General features: G+C 53.1%; 2 protein-coding genes across 2 annotated transcripts; one reads left to right on the forward strand and one right to left on the reverse strand.

The window, feature by feature from the left end:
* Positions 1-3,602: 3,602 nt before the first annotated feature.
* On the forward strand, positions 3,603-4,402 carry Gpha2 (glycoprotein hormone subunit alpha 2). Its single transcript, XM_051145961.1, has 3 exons — positions 3,603-3,733; positions 3,861-4,045; positions 4,133-4,402. Exons 1-3 carry the CDS (start codon positions 3,634-3,636, stop codon positions 4,232-4,234), a joined length of 387 nt encoding a protein of 128 aa, XP_051001918.1. The 5' UTR covers positions 3,603-3,633; the 3' UTR covers positions 4,235-4,402.
* Positions 4,403-4,476: 74 nt separating this feature from the next.
* Ppp2r5b (protein phosphatase 2 regulatory subunit B'beta) lies at positions 4,477-12,175 on the reverse strand. Its single transcript, XM_051145959.1, has 14 exons — positions 11,856-12,175; positions 10,952-11,525; positions 10,082-10,278; positions 9,348-9,449; positions 9,097-9,189; positions 8,830-8,960; positions 7,930-7,989; positions 7,721-7,829; positions 7,325-7,378; positions 7,209-7,259; positions 6,979-7,098; positions 5,902-6,029; positions 5,609-5,710; positions 4,477-5,213 (listed from the first exon to the last, which is right to left on the reverse strand). Exons 2-14 carry the CDS (start codon positions 11,148-11,150, stop codon positions 5,066-5,068), a joined length of 1,494 nt encoding a protein of 497 aa, XP_051001916.1. The 5' UTR covers positions 11,151-11,525; positions 11,856-12,175; the 3' UTR covers positions 4,477-5,065.
* Between the last annotated feature and the right edge of the window lie 2,928 nt (positions 12,176-15,103).

Consider the following 15,103-nt stretch of genomic DNA (forward strand, 5'->3'; position numbering starts at 1 on the left):
ATACCATGCCTCTTTTACTTCCATTTTCTTTTTTTCTTCTGTTTATTTTGAGACAAGCACTACTGTGATATAGCTTGGGCTGGCTTCAAGTCTGTCTTGGCCTCCCAGCATGTACCATCACACACCATCCTTTTCTTTTGTTGTTGTTGTTTGTTTGTTTGTTTGAGACAGGGTTTCTCTGTGTAGCCTTGGCTGTCCTGGACTCACTTTGTAGACCAGGCTGCGTTTGAGCTATTGTTGATCCACCTGCCTCTGCCTCCCGAGTGCTGGGATTAAAGGCATGCACCACCACATCGTCCGACATCATCCTTTTCTTTTTTTTTTTTTTTCATCATCCTTTTCTTATAACTCCTGGGTCATGGGGATAAGAGCAACAGACTGAATCCTCATGTGAGTTTATCCTGTTGTTTTTTCCTATTTGAGACACTAAGGATGGAACTGGAGAGATGGTAGTTAAGAGTACATACTGCTATTGCAGAGGACCTGAGTTTAGTTCTCAGCACCTGAGTCAAGCAATCCACAGTAACCTGTAACTCCAACATTCTTCTGGCTTCTGCAGAAACTTGCACACACCACCCTCTCTTCATAATTAGAAAAACAAAGCAAAACAGCACTGAGAAGGGCCAACAAGGTGGCTTGGTGGATAAAGCATCTGCAGCCAAACCTGAGTTCAGCCTCCATACATGCACCATGGCTTGCATATTCACACAAAATAAAATGTAATTTAGCCGGGCGTGGTGGCGCACACCTTTAATCTTAGCACTTGGGAGGCAGAGGTAGGTGGATTTTGTGAGTTCGAGGCCAGCCTGGTCTTCAAGTGAGTCCAGGACAGCCAAGGCTACACAGAGAAACCTGTCTCGAAAAACCAAAAAATAAAAAAAAATTTTTTTAAATAAAAAATAATGTAATTTTATTAAAAACAAAACAAAAACAAAAACACTAAAGAAAGAATTTTACTGCCCCAAAGCCTATGTCTTTTGTCTCTAGTACTTAGGTTTCTAATGCCAGTAGTTGCTCATGATGGATTATTGATTAAACTTGGTGAATTAGAGCATCAGAGAGAACAGAGAAGCAGCCATGGCCTCCCCATCCCCCTAAGTCACGTGTTATGAACCGCAAGAGATGTGCACCTGCCCTCAGCTCTTAGGGCTCTTTACCAGGGTCAGGGAGTAGGGTCACACAAGGTTTGCTGGCCTGAGCCCCACTGCCCTCAAGGAAACTGTCTCTTCCTTATTTGGTTTGGCCCAAAAGGATAGTGCCTGGAATGTAAAATGCTCCCTGCCTGCTTATCTCTCTGGTTCTTTGACAGGAACACAGACTAACTAGTTCATCAATGTAACTGGAAACCAGGGCAAGTTAGCACCCCTGGAAAAGACCAAGGTACCCAAGCCCTTTCTTCACCTAAACGGCCATCTAGAGATGCATCTTGGGCTTATGTGGCCTCAAGAATAATGGATGAAAATTTAGAAAAACTCCATTTAGCTTTTTAACTTTTAGTGAAGTCCAATATTAGAATGGACTGCCTCAGGTCTTTAAATAGCCATTTGCCTGTCTCATGCCAGAGGGGTCCTAAGGGGAAGTCGGTCTAGAGTGCTGAAGTCCCTCTGAGTCCCTTTGCTTGGCTGCCTCTACCTTTGATAGGGAAAAGGAAGAGAGGTATGGTGCTCTCTGAGAGGCCAGGCAACCAAGGACCTGGGACCTGAGCAAGGAGCCAGCACCAAAAGGCAAGCAAGGGTGTAAGGATGAGCATGTGAGCAACATGGCACTGCTGGTTTCTCCCAAATCCTGTTTGTTATTTTGTCCTACGATCCAAAGCATAACTTGACTGACAGCTGCTGCTGCTGGGCACAGCTCCAAAGCCTGGAGATCTCAGTGCTCATACCGACTTGGACTATCTAAGCAGAGGACCTCTGTGGCCCTTTATTCTCATCTGGAAAACAAGAGGTAGGATTTGAAGAGCTCTGAGGAAGCCTTGAGCTCTGGCAGCTGTGGACTATGCCACTCTTCTGAGTGTGCCCATGGTCTGAGGGGCTGCCTCTTGTCACCATAGACCTTCTGGGCTGGGCCCTTAGCCAACTTCCAGCTAATGTTGACTAAGGTTTTTGTTATTGTTTAGTTTTTTGGGGTGTGTGTGTGTGTGTGTGTGTGTGTGTGTGTGTGTGTGTGTGTGTTGTTTTGGTTTGTTGGTTTTTCAAGACAGGGTTTTTTTCTGTACAGCTTTGGCCGTCCTGGTCTCTTTGTAGACCAGGCTTTCCTTGAACTCACAGAACTCTTCCTGCTTCTACCTCCCAAGTGCTTGGATCACAAGCATGCACTACCTCATTGAGATTTTTTTTTTTAATGGTGCTAAAGAGAGATGAACCCAAAACCTTGAGCTGCTAGGCAAGTGCTGTGCCGCTGAACCACATCCACAGCCCTCAACATGTCCCATTCTTGTCCTGGGTCATTCAACACCATGGGTAGGTAGTAGGTTATCTGAATGTGACTTTTAGTGGGTAACCTTTCCTGTGTAGCCAGAGCTGGACTCAGATCTACTGAGGTTGGAGTCCAGCTCTGCTTCTATGGAGACAGGTCCCTGTTATTCCAAGAATCAGACTTTCACTCTGCAGCTGCCATACAATGAGAAAGCATTCACAGGGCCTGGGGGCCTGAAATAAACCTACCCTAGTCTGCAACCAAGCACAGCTAGTGGAGTGCCCCTTGAACACAAGAATCATGTTCTTGGGCTGGGGCGTAACCCCATTGGTGGAGTGCCTCCCTAGCATGGACAAGGCCCTGGGCTTCACCCTTGGTGAATGGTGGCTCATGACTGTGACATCAGGACTTGGGAGGTAGAGGCAGGAGGATCAGAAGGAGGATCCCAGAGATTGCCTCTGGGATGCATGAGATTATCTTTTAAAGGAAAAGACATTTTCAACCCCATTCCTTTGCAGTCACTAAAAGGCAGATAGGCATCAGGGCTGAGGATGGTAGTTTTCACACAGAATGGCTGATCAGGGCAGAGTCTTGCCAAAGCTTACAGAGTGTGTCACTGGGGCACTCCTGGGCTTGCCTCACTCCCTCCAGTACTCTATGCTAGACAGCCTTCTGGAGAAAGGAAATGTCAGCAGAGACTGCCCTCTGAAGAAACCTCAGATCCTGATCTCCAGGTGGGACTGTGCAAAGGCTTCGGGCTAGGAGGGGCCTGAAAGCTGATACCTAGGAAGGCGTGGCTCTAAAGCACCCGCAAATAAAAGCCTGGCAAGCCCAGCACCAGTTTGGAGACCAGCAGGAGGCACTGGGAGTCTACAGCCCTGTTTCTGCTGGACGGGTAAGCTGCTGAAGCAGAACAGGAGGGAGGGCAGGCGGGTGGTGTGCCAAAGTGGCACCCGGCTAGGGGAAGAGGTTTGCACCCCAGATGGTGAGGGGTATTCCAGGGGTAAGTCTGCTCAGGAGGATGCTGCACAAGTCCCACCCAGAAGTGGCTGCTCATGCCCTTCCAGAGTAGCCCAAGCAGGGAGGCAAATACCCCACACGTTCCTGCCCAAGGCAGAGAGGGCAGACAGCACCACCCAGGCAGAAGACCCAGCAGGCTGGCTTGCTGTGGAGGGGCACACCTTCAAAGGCCTCCGCCTCCCACCCACTCCATTTCAGATGCCCATGGCACCACGAGTCCTGCTTCTCTGCTTGCTGGGCCTGGCAGTCACTGAAAGCCATGGTCGGGAGGCAGCCATCCCAGGCTGCCACTTGCACCGTGAGTAACTCTGCTGGGAGAGTGGATTGGGAACAAGAGCAGAGGTATCCCACTGAACTGCAGGCTGGAAATGAAGGTAACCCCAGCCAGCACAGCCTTCACAGGCTGCATGCTTATCTCTTTCCAGCCTTCAATGTGACAGTGCGAAGTGACCGCCAGGGCACTTGCCAGGGCTCCCATGTGGCACAGGCGTGTGTAGGACACTGTGAATCTAGTGCCTTCCCTTCTCGGTACTCTGTGCTGGTGGCTAGTGGCTACCGGCACAACATCACCTCTGTCTCTCAGTGCTGCACCATCAGCAGTCTTAAAAAGGTGAGGGGCCTGAGCCTGATGGGGACATGAGGGTGGGGACCCAGGGTGGGAAGGAATGGGAACAAACTTGGGTCCCTTCTCCAACAGGTGAGGGTGTGGCTGCACTGCGTGGGGAACCAGCGAGGGGAGCTTGAGATCTTCACTGCCAGGGCCTGCCAATGTGACATGTGCCGTCTTTCCCGCTATTAGTCCTGAAGGGCTCAGGCTCCAGTCCTGCCACTGATATGCTACAGGATGAGGGCGCTCCTTCGGCTCCGACCCTCTTTAGAGTCTGTGAAGATGAGGTTTCGCTGCCTTTTACCTGGCCGCCTACGCAGTCTCATTGCTATGCTTTCCTGCACTCTTGTCCTCAATAAAGCAAGCAATGTTTGAGTTTCTCTCTTTATTAAGTCTGCCCCCTAGCCAGGTGAAGGGGGCAGACCATGATTACTGTGACCCCCCCCTGCCCCAGGACAATGTGAATCTCTTCTTGCCTGTGCCCTCACCCCTCCCTCTGCCCAATAAATAAAAAGGGGACAAGGAAGTGAAGTACAGGGCAAAGGAGAGGAGAGAAGGATGTCCCTGGACAGTGTCTTATTGAGGGTGAGCTGGGCAGATGAATAGACTGTGCCCCCATGGTGGGGATGAAGAAGGCCCTGGCCAGCTGAGAAAGGCCAAGCCAGGTGCTGAGTGCCCATGCCCCAGGCCAGGAGCAGGGGGAAGAGTCCAGCTGCAGCCTGGAGCCCAGCTGTGTGGGGCAGGGGAGGATCCCTGATGGCAGCTTCCCAGTAGTACACTTGCCCTGGTCTACCCTTGCCAGAATCTTGCCACAAAGGCCTGAGAGTTCTGCTGCCAAGACTACCATCTTGCCTTCTTGTCCTGCCCCCCCACCCCCATGAAAGCTGTTCCCATGGGGCTGGCAGGGAGTCCTAGAGCCATTCTGGCAAGGCCACGGGGAGGCATGGGCTTCACGGGGCCCCTGGGCAGAAGGGATGGAGGGGCTGATAGCTCTGGGTTTAGCTTCTCCCTTTCTAGATTTGTCTAGCTCTGACCCCCACTGGTCGCCACCTGGGGTGTAGGCCGAGGGACAGGGGCTTCCTTGGCCCCTTGGGTCCCCTGTAGCCGGCGTAGCCGCAGCTCCTCCAAGCCTCGCCATAGCTCCTGACGCTCCTGGGCTTTCTGCTGCTCCCTGGGGAGAGAGGGTGAGGCAGCTCTTCCTCTTCTGGCAGCCAGCAGTCTGATCTGCCTCTCCGCCACCCTACTGTAAGTGACTGGGACTCTGTGGAAACCCTCTGCTTAGAAAAGAGGTGAGGAGAGAGAGGAGAGGAAGAGCTGGGCTGTGAGCTGCCCTGACTGAGGCATTGGTACAGGGGAGTCAGAGCAGCCAGTGGGCATGAGTACTGAAAAGAAGGGCTGGGGGTGCAGTGGGCAGCCGCACCTGCACAGGACAGCTCTAGCTCGCTGCTGGAAACAGTGAGGCTGACCACACCAGGACGGGTCCTCTTCATACTCCCTGCAGCCTGAGGGTCTGACTCCTTACTTTTCTGTCCCTCCCCAGTGGCTCACCTCCTGCCCAGTACTCACTGCTGTTTCTCCAGCTTGTAGGAGGCTGTAAGCTCATCGAACAGCTTTCCATTCATCTCCATGAAAGTCTTGAGCACATTGTAGATCAGGGAAACGATGGTTCTGGCACAGTCAAGGAGAGGTGTGAGGAGATTAGTGCATTCTGCTTGTCCCTGAACACTGCCCGTTTCCCTGCTCTTTTAACTCCCTTTGGCGACCTGACGTTGGCTCTCTGTTCAACTAGGAGTGGCCCCAGGGGCTGGACTAGCTGTGATGTCTTGTCTTCAAGGGTTGGACAAAACTTGAGCACTCACTGATTCCAGTGCTCCTTGGACACTTGGTATAGGGTCCCAAATACCGCAGGCAGCACAGTGTGGCAGTTGTCCTCAATGAGGCTCAGGATGTACTCATTGTTCCAGAAATACAGAGCCCGCTCTGCAACCTGGGCAGGTGAAAGAATAGAAAGGGCCCAGTAGTGGCTTTTGGGTGTGCAAGGTCTGTTTTTCATCCTTACCCCAAACCCCCTGATCTCCAAACCCCATCTTGAGGGTTTATCTGATGCACTGGAGAAAAACGGAGGAAAGACATGGGCAGTGTGACTCCTCCAGAGCCCGCTGCCTGCAGCACGTGTGCGGCCTTGGTGAGGCATTCAATGTCTCAGCCTCAGCTGCCTGCTGTGTGAATGGGGCTAAGAATACCCATCTCCACCATCTGTTGTCAGAACAAAATAAGTCCTGAACCTCAAGGTGTCTTAAAAGTGGAATACTGCCGGGCGTGGTGACGCACGCCTGTAATTCCAGCACTTGGGAGGCAGAGGCAGGTGGATCTTCAGCCTGGTCTACAAAGAAGGTCCAGGACGGCCAGGACTCTTGTCTCAAAAAACCAAACCAAAACAAAAAAAAAACAGGAAATACCAGAGCCATCATGATGAAGAACTAACTTCTACCAGGTTATGGCTCCTAAGAGTGTGAGTGAGTATAGGCTAGCATGGGGAACTGAGCCTTCTAGCCAGAGAGTAGGACCAATGAAGTCTAACGTTACCAAGAAAAGAAGAAAGGGGCTAACAGTTCTGCAGCCCACTCTGGGTCAGTTTCCCTAATGTATGTACAACTCTGAGCTCTTGTTCCTGCCACTACTCTATAAAGAGACTATTGCTGACCCATTTTATAGTCAAGGAAACCTACTTAGATAGTGATTTTCCCAAGGCCTCTCGGCCAGTAGACGATAGATCTGAGGTCTGACCTAGGTCTCATGACCCTAAGGCCAGCATCTTCCTATTATCAGGCGTAGGGCTAAAAGAGAATCTGAGGGGTTAGGGGGCTGGTTTAGGCCAACTGAGAAACCATGCTAGGCAGGTCCCTTCCCTGACCCCACCTGCCTTTGTCACATACCTGGAAATGGGGACTGGAGACACAGCGAGCCACCTGCTTGAAGAGGGGCTCCTGAATCTTCACAAACTGGGAGGGCTCAATGACATCAAGAATCTCTTCCATCTCCCCCAGGAACATCACCTGGGGAGAGGACAGGGCAGCATCTCACATTCCTCCAAAACACACACTTGCTCTGCTTCCAGAAGCTGAGCCCTCCCACCCACTGTCGAGGTTGGGAGAACCCATCATACCTCCTTCTGGGTGCAGGTTTTAGGCCAGTATTTGAGGAGCCCCCGAATAACCTATAGGGTGGAAGAGGGGTCAGACCAGCAGAGTGAGGGGCCCACCTTCCCTCCAAGGTACTCACATGCTCTGTCAAGGTGGCATCCTTCTCCAGGAACTGCACCACACAGTATGCCAGCTGCAGGACCAGGGTGGAAAGAAGGAGCCAAGGTCAGGAGGGGCTGGGAGCCAAGAACTAGCTACCCAGGACAGCGTGCCAGGCACTCGCTCATTACTGCCTTCACACTCTTGTTTACTGAGCACTTACTGCTGCTTTGGACTTAGAAGGCACCAGGCTCTGAGTGCTGGAGAGGCACAGAGCTGGTGTCTGAGGTCAGCTCTCAGGTAGAGGAGACTGAATTAGTAGAGACTCGGGAATAAGATATGATTCAGTGAGCGTCAATCTGACTTCCTGGCCCCACAGGCAGTCCTGAGTGTCAGCAGCAGCAGCTACTGCTGCAGGGCCGGGCCTGGGGCTCACCTGGGCATGAAAAACAGACAGTGACTTGACAGAGTGCAAGGGGATCAGGACTCGAACCAGGAACTGCTTGTGCTCAGTCTTCAGGGGCAGCGCAAAGCCATTGATGATGCTTTGGAGTGGACAGAAAAGAGGAGCAGGGCTCAGCCAATCAGGCCCTCAGGCCCTCCTATCAGAAACCCCAGCTACAGCCAAAGCCCAAGAAGAATTACCTCCCTAAGATCTCCAGCAGCTCAGCCACACCGTTGAAGTGCTCCAGCTCATAGATGAACCTGCAGAAGGAGGACAGAGAGTGGGAGAGTCTGGAGGGTGGGAGCATTGGGCCAAGGCCAGCTCGCTATCAACCTTCCCGCCAGCCACCCCAACTCACCCCACACCGCTGTCGAACTTTGCCCAACCCACAGGAGTGCTCCCTTAGAGTTCCTAAGTGGGGAGGCTAATGCACGCTGAGCTCCTGGACAACATGACCACAGCTTCTCTATTTTATCACTAGAAACAACAGCTAATGTTTCAGGGGCCCCACCTCAGGCCAGGGGCTTTGGAGGCCCATCTGGCTTCATCTGGAGAGTGGCCCCACATTAGCACAGGCAGTATGCCAACTTCAAAGGATGAAGCAAGCAGAGAGTCTTAAGGACTTGCCCAAGTTCACCCAAATACTGGAACCAAGGGGCGCCCAGTGTCCAATGGGTAAGGTGCTCAGTACTTATTTGTAGAAGGAGCTTCTCATTACAGGCAGATAAGGGTCAGAAGATCTAGATCCTAGATTCCACAGAGCTGCCCTCTTCCTGCTACACTGCTTTTGTTTCTCTGTGTAGCCTTGGCTGTCCTGGACCATGTAGACCAGGCTGGCCTCGAACTCACAGAGATCTGCCTGCTTCTTCCTCCTGAGGGCTGGGATTAAAGGCGTGCGCCACCACACCTGGCTCCCTCTACACTACTTAGCTGGCCTCTATTTCCTCATCTGTAAAATGGAAATGAATACTCATTCTCTGCTGACTTCACAGGCTTTGTATAATTGATACTACATTAAACATATAGCCCGGGAGTCCCAGCAGCTCCCTCCTTCTTTGCCTCCCTCCCAGGTCTCTGCTAGGTAGGCAGCAGGCACGCACCGGAGGAAGATATGGTTGCACTGTTTGCGGATATAGGCTCGGAGACCCAGGAACTTGCCGTACACCCGATGCAAGATGGTCTTGAGGTACTCACGTTCCCGGGGGTCCTCACTGTCAAATAGCTCCAGGAGCTGCAGGACCCAGGGTCAGGGTAAGATAAGACCAGATGTCAACCCGTTTCCCCCCCGCCCCCAGCCTATCCCCCATGTCCCTCAGAGAGCCTGTGCCTGCTGTACGGTACCACCCAGCCTGGGCTCCCCAAGTCACCATCAGGACAAACTTTTGATCCACGTATCTCTTGGCCACAGAGGGCTGGAAGTCTGGACTCTCCAAGAAACGCAGGAAAAACTCATATACCAGCTGGGAGTAGAAGACAGACCAGGAGGTGAGTTTAATTACAGCCTTGCCACTTCCCTTACCCTGCAGCTCATAGCCAACAGTCGGGGCCTATACAGCCTCCCCCCCCCCACCCTCCAATCTACTCTGAAATACAGACCCTGGTCCCCAGCCCTTCCCACCTGTAGATGTGGCCAGGAAGGTTCAAGGTTGGGCTCATCTTCTTCAGGGTCAAATTCAGGGTTCTCACTGGGTGGCAGGGTCCGGAAGATATTTACTGATATCTAGAGGGGAGGATGGGGGGTTCTTTAAAGATGAGACCATAGAGGCAGAAGTCTTGGGAACCAACTCTCAAAGTTCTATCCCAGGCAGGCAGTGACCTTGTGGCCCTCCTCCCTCAGCTTCTTAAATAACTAGGATTACAGGCATGCAACACCAGGTCGAGCACTTTCTAGGTACCCTGAGTGGGGGGGCGGGGGCTTGAACCTGAGGCCTGGCACTGAGTTTTACCACCAGCCCTTTGCTCATCCAGTTCTCCTGGACTGACCTACTACTCCCCAGCAAGCAGCTCACTTCTCTGGGAATCTCCACCTGAACACGCAATACAGAGGTCTGACACTTCCCTACGTGGATATGATTCAGAGGCGATGGGAGAGGTGAAAGCAGAAGTCCCCAGGCATTCAGGGCCAGAGAGTTTCCAGATGGACTTTGAGAGAGGGTTTCATGGACTCGCCCCATGGAGGACAAGTAGGAGGAGGACAGATGCCCTAGGCCCAGCTCCCACTGGTGCAGCAGTGGGGCTCAGTGAAGATGGAAGCATAGCCCGAGGCCAAGATTAATTCTTCCCACAGGGGTCCTAGAGGGGGCCAGAGAGAATTCTTGTCATACCCCGCCCCAGGCTGGGCACTGTGCTTACCATGCGGATGATGTCTGGGTAGACAGGCTCGATGAGGACACCCCGGGTGCTCCCCACACATTCCACCAGCTCATTGAGGGCTGCACGCTTCACCTCCTTCCCTTTGAGGTCGGCCACACAGTCCAAGAAGTCAAACATCACCCCACATTGGGCCAGTTTCCGGCTTAGCAAGTCATGCAATTCAGAGGCTGGCACATCTGGGGGGTAGGGAGAGGGAGACAGCCTGGACCACAGCTGCCAGGACTCTGGACAGGGGTGGATCTCCTCACCCCTCAGGCTGACTTTCCAGGAAGCTTCAGCTGCCTCTCATACAAGGTACTCTGGTACACCTAGCAAGCAATTCTAGTCCCACCCTTCACTCCTGGGAGTCTGGGAGTAGGAAGGTGGTCCCATCCAATACCAGAGCCCTCATGACTTTAAAGCAAGATCACAAATCCTGGATACACAGGCATCCCTCACCCCAGGACAGCCACTATCTCCCTTTGCACATGGATGGATCTATGAGCCAGAAGTTAGAAAGCAGGGCAGGAGTGAGGTTGGGGGTATGTGGCGATCACAGGAATGGTGCCAAGCGCCTGGCCCAGGGGCTAGGCAGCTGCTTTGGCTGATAGTAGCCTCCTGAAACCTAGGCTGTGTGCCCCACCCTTGGCCCTTGCCTGCCCCTGGCACCACTTCCAGATGCCCCACCTCCAAAGATGACAGGCCAGTCAGGCCATGCGTCAGCACAGGACTGGAGACTGGGGGGTCAGTTCCAATGGAGTTCCTAGCCTAAGAGGGGTATCCAAACTTCCTGGCAGCTGTTTCTCCCTTGGTCCTCCCCACTGGGGTTCCCTCTGGCCTCAAGTACCCTAGGAGCCAGCAACAGCTCACCTTTGAGCAGGGGGAGTGGAGTGAGCTCTTGTTGGTTGCTCTGATAGCGGAACTGAGAAGAGCTGTGTGAGCGTCTGGGCCGAGCCCTGCGGAGGGACCGGCGCGAGAAGCCATCTACCTTGTCTGGTGGTGGCACTGGAGACAGCCCTGGGGAGGAGGGGCTTGTGGGGGTACTCGCAGGGGGGAGCTTTGTCTCCATGGCCAGTGGGCAGCTCGTCAACCTTTCAAAGCCAGGGGGGCTCCTTGTGGGTCTGAAGTAAGCTGAATGAAGCCACACACATTAACTGGGACCCATCCTGACCAGCGTGTGGGGGTGGGGAGGGGGCACAACCACAGTCCTGACCCCCCCCAGGGCCTCTGGCAACTGCCCAGTCCTGGGGGGGCAGGCAAGGTAGAAAGGCAATGGCGCAGGTCTTTCCTGGGGGTCCAGAAGAATCCGGTCAGGGTTCCCACGCTGGCTCTTCTGAGAAGTCAGGTTAGAAAGGTCAGCAGGAGAAACAGAGCAGGTCGGTTCTTTCCAGAGACAGCCCAGGTGCTGCAGTTACTCTTTCACTTCTTCTACCTCATCCTCTGTCTAGACCCCGAAACAAGGGTGAAATGATGTCCCTCCCTTCTTCCAGACCTAAGCTCTAAAGTAGCCCCTCCCCAAATACGGCCTATGGCTTCTACTCAGGATGGGACTCTGTTTAGCATCCCTAGCTCCGTACAGCTGTGGGAGACTTTCCTGCTCCACCAATGCCTCCCATCCTGGTGCACTCACACAAAAATGAGGGTCCTGTCCTCGTGCACCCTCTTTCAGACCCTAGCATCCCTCCCCGCATCCCGCTCCTTCCTGGTCTCCAAGCCTTATGGTGGTATTGGGGTACACACTCACTTCTCAGAAACCCAGACTTTGGTTACCGACCCCTAGAGGTTGCCTCGGAGGAGGGGGCGGCGGTTCAAGGGTCCTTAGCAGCGATTCTGCCGCTCGGGGCGCTGGGGCTGGGCGGCGGCGCTCCTGGGTTCGCTCCCGGGCTCTGGAGGTGCTGGAGCATGCCCTCTGCTCAGCCCCAGAAGGGGCCGGGCTCTGGGCTGACTCTGGGCTGGGCCCCGGCAGCACGCGACCCTAGGTAGCTATCTCTGGACTCAGATCCGCGCGGTGCAGCGCAGCGGGAGCCCCGGCTCGCTGCGCACCGGCACCCGCCGCCCAGCTGCTCAGGATGACATCAAGTCACCTCCCCCCCTCCTGGCCCGCACCTCCTCTCCACTAGGGGCCTGCGTCAGGAAGGCCTTGGGGCCGCTGGGAACTGTAGTCCCCACCCTGCTTAAAGGGAGCGACCGGACCTTATGGGTAACCTCGGAGGGAGACTCCGCAGTCCTTAGACAAACTGAAGCTTTTAAAAACTGCAAGCAGCGTGGGACGAACCCCAGTTCAGAGATGGACTCCGGGATTCTGAAAGGGACACTGTGTAGGGAAAGAAGAGGATGCTGGAGTGGGAACCTGCTAATGGCAGGACTGGCAGGACAAAGGCATAGCATCATGAGCCAGGCCCATAATTTGGTCAGGGCCATCTGTGCTTCAAGCCATCTCCACAGGAGCCTCATACTCAACATAAAACGAGGCCGGACCGGACACTTCCAAAACCCCTTGAATCAGGCGTTGGAGTGGTTAATAGTCTGCTTTGCGTTAGCGCCTGCTGGGAGGGGTGTGGTTCACTAGAGGTTCCTGGGAAATGTAGTCTATCCTCCGGGCCTGCAGTGCCCCTCCCGTCACTTACTGTCTATGGTGACATCATGGTCTGTACTTTAAAGGGCCAGCCCTGGGACAGCAATGCTAGGAGAGCAGAGGATTGCTGCCCCGGAGCTGCCCCCACCCTAAGGCAACCGGACCTCCTACCTCCTCTGGCCCCAAGGTGTGCCCTGGAGAGTGGGAAGTTCTTGATCAAAACCTTGCTGCTGGGTATCCAAGGCTCAGCAGTATTCCAGGAGTTTGGTATTCTGGCCAAAAGTTCCTAGGCTGCAGTGCTGGGCTCCCCTCATAGTACCTGGACTCCAACACACTATTCCCTACAATGACTGTGAAGTCATTGCCCCGAAGTTTTGCCTGGTCCATGCTGAACAGCAGGAGAGACCAATGAGCCTGGACAGTGAGGCGGCAGTGGCGGGGGAACGAACTGGGGTACTTTTCAGCCCCGCCCAGCTTTGGGCCCTGGTGTCATAAGTGCCTGTACACCCAAGAAGTGCCCACCTGTAGAGCAATGAACGGCAGAGGTCTGTACCGAGGACCGCTGTTCAGCTGGCGTAGACCCCAGCTCTGCATCAGTGGGTGTCCAGCGACAGTACCCTCTTTACTCAGAAATAGCAGGTCTCCATCTCCCGTATCTGCTCTTGCTTTTCATCTGCCAGACAGAACAGGAGCCTCTAAACTACTACCTGACCCACCTCCGAGGCTCTGACAGGCCTCTCCTCTCCTGACCCCCTGATGATAAGCAGGGGAAGCCAGACCAACACAGCTTCCTACCGCCAGTCCAGGACTCAGAGGCCACGACAGTCTGTCACCTAAAGCAGGACCAGGCACCACCTTTATATAGTGCCTGCCACAGACCCTATATGCTATGGTCTTCAAGCCAGGCTGACCAAGGCCGACCGACTGCAAGGCAAGGGCCCACACGAAGTAGGAGTAAGACTTTGTGTAGTAGCTTGGGGGATTTTTTGTTTTCGGTACTGGGGGTAGGATATGGGGCCTGACACATGCTAGGCAAAAGCTCTACTACTGAGCTACATGCCTTGCCTCAGAAGTAGAATGTAAATTGAATTTCTAACAGGCATTGAGAGAGAGAGAGAAAGAGATAAAGATGTAGCATGTGAATACAAAAAAGATAAATCGGGGCTGGAGAGTCGGCTCAGAGGTTAAGAGCACTGGCTGCTCTTCCAAAGGTCCTGAGTTTGCCAGGCATAGTGGTGCACACCTGTAATCCCAGCAAGTGGTAGGCAGAGGCAGATTGCTGTGAGTTCGAGGGCAGCCTGGTCTACAAAGCAAGTCCAGGACAGCCAAGGCTACACAGAGAAACTCTGTCGCAAAAAAACAAACAACAAAGGTCCTGAGTTCAATTTCCAGCGATCACATGGTGGCTCACAACCATCTATAATATAATTTGATGCCTTCTTCTGGCCTGCAGGTGTACATGCAGACAGAGTACTGTATACATAATGATAAATAAATAAATCTTAAAAAAAAAAAAAAAAGAAAAATCGGGGACTACAGCTCAGTGGGAGTATTTGTTTAGTATGTACAAGGACAAACAAAAAACAAACAGCAACAAATAATAAATAAGTAAAATAAAACAGAATCTCATGGTAGGCTTGGTAGAGCATGCCTGAAATTCCAGCACAGGTGAAAGCATTGAAGAAATCCCTTGAGGAGGCAGGCTTGGTGGCTCAGGCCTTTGATCCCAGCACTCGGGAGGCAGAGGCAGGTGGATCACTGTGAGTTCGAGGCTAGCCTGGTCTACACAGCGAGTCCAGGATAGCCAAGGCTACACAGAGAAACCCTGTCTCGAAAAAAACAGAAAAAAAAGAAAGAAAGAAAGAAAAAGAAAAACCAAAAGAGCCTAGCTGTACTGGCGCCCACCTTTAATCCCTGTACTGGGGAGTCAGAAACAAAGCGATCTTTATGAGTCTGACTCAGGTCAGCCTGGTCTAGAAAGCGAGTTCCAGGACACCAGGACGGCCAGTGCTACACACAGAGAAACCCTGTCTCAAAGGAAAAAAAACCAAACCAAAAACCAACCCACAGACAAAAGTTAGAAAGAAAAGAAAAATCTCCCCTGGCCCAGAGCAGCTTGGAGGATTGCCTTGAGTGTCTGAATCTCTTGCCTCCATCTCCCAGCTCTGGGATTTTAGGGGTGCATTACCACACTTAGTTTATGCAGTGGTGGGGAGTGGACCCAGAAAGGGCTTCATGCCTGCTGGGCAAGCACTGTACCAACTGGGCTACCTCCGCAGCCCACCCCTTATCTCCCACAGGCCTCTTTTAAGACAGGGTTTACCGCATTAGATTCTGGCTGGCTTTGGCATACTGAGTCAAGCTCTCTCAAAGCTGAAATATAATCAGTTACTCACGGTGTCCTTTACATGTCTCATTATGGACAAGGTCCGGTGGACAGCTATAGA

This window comes from Acomys russatus, chromosome 5, assembly GCF_903995435.1.
Source record: "Acomys russatus chromosome 5, mAcoRus1.1, whole genome shotgun sequence".
In the NCBI taxonomy this organism is placed as follows: domain Eukaryota; kingdom Metazoa; phylum Chordata; class Mammalia; order Rodentia; family Muridae; genus Acomys; species Acomys russatus.

Excerpts from the sequence above, each read along its gene's own strand:
- Gpha2 (XM_051145961.1), top strand. The coding sequence starts at position 3,634 with ATGCCCATGGCACCACGAGTCCTGCTTCTCTGCTTGCTGGGCCTGGCA. Across the intron at positions 3,734-3,860 it reads CCCAGGCTGCCACTTGCACC|CCTTCAATGTGACAGTGCGA; the intron begins GTGAGTAACTCT and ends ATCTCTTTCCAG. Across the intron at positions 4,046-4,132 it reads CCATCAGCAGTCTTAAAAAG|GTGAGGGTGTGGCTGCACTG; the intron begins GTGAGGGGCCTG and ends CTTCTCCAACAG.
- Ppp2r5b (XM_051145959.1), bottom strand. The coding sequence starts at position 11,150 with ATGGAGACAAAGCTCCCCCCTGCGAGTACCCCCACAAGCCCCTCCTCC. Across the intron at positions 6,030-6,978 it reads TCTCCAGTCCCCATTTCCAG|GTTGCAGAGCGGGCTCTGTA; the intron begins GTATGTGACAAA and ends TCACCTGCCCAG. Across the intron at positions 5,214-5,608 it reads TACAAGCTGGAGAAACAGCA|GGAGCAGCAGAAAGCCCAGG; the intron begins GTGAGTACTGGG and ends CTCTCTCCCCAG.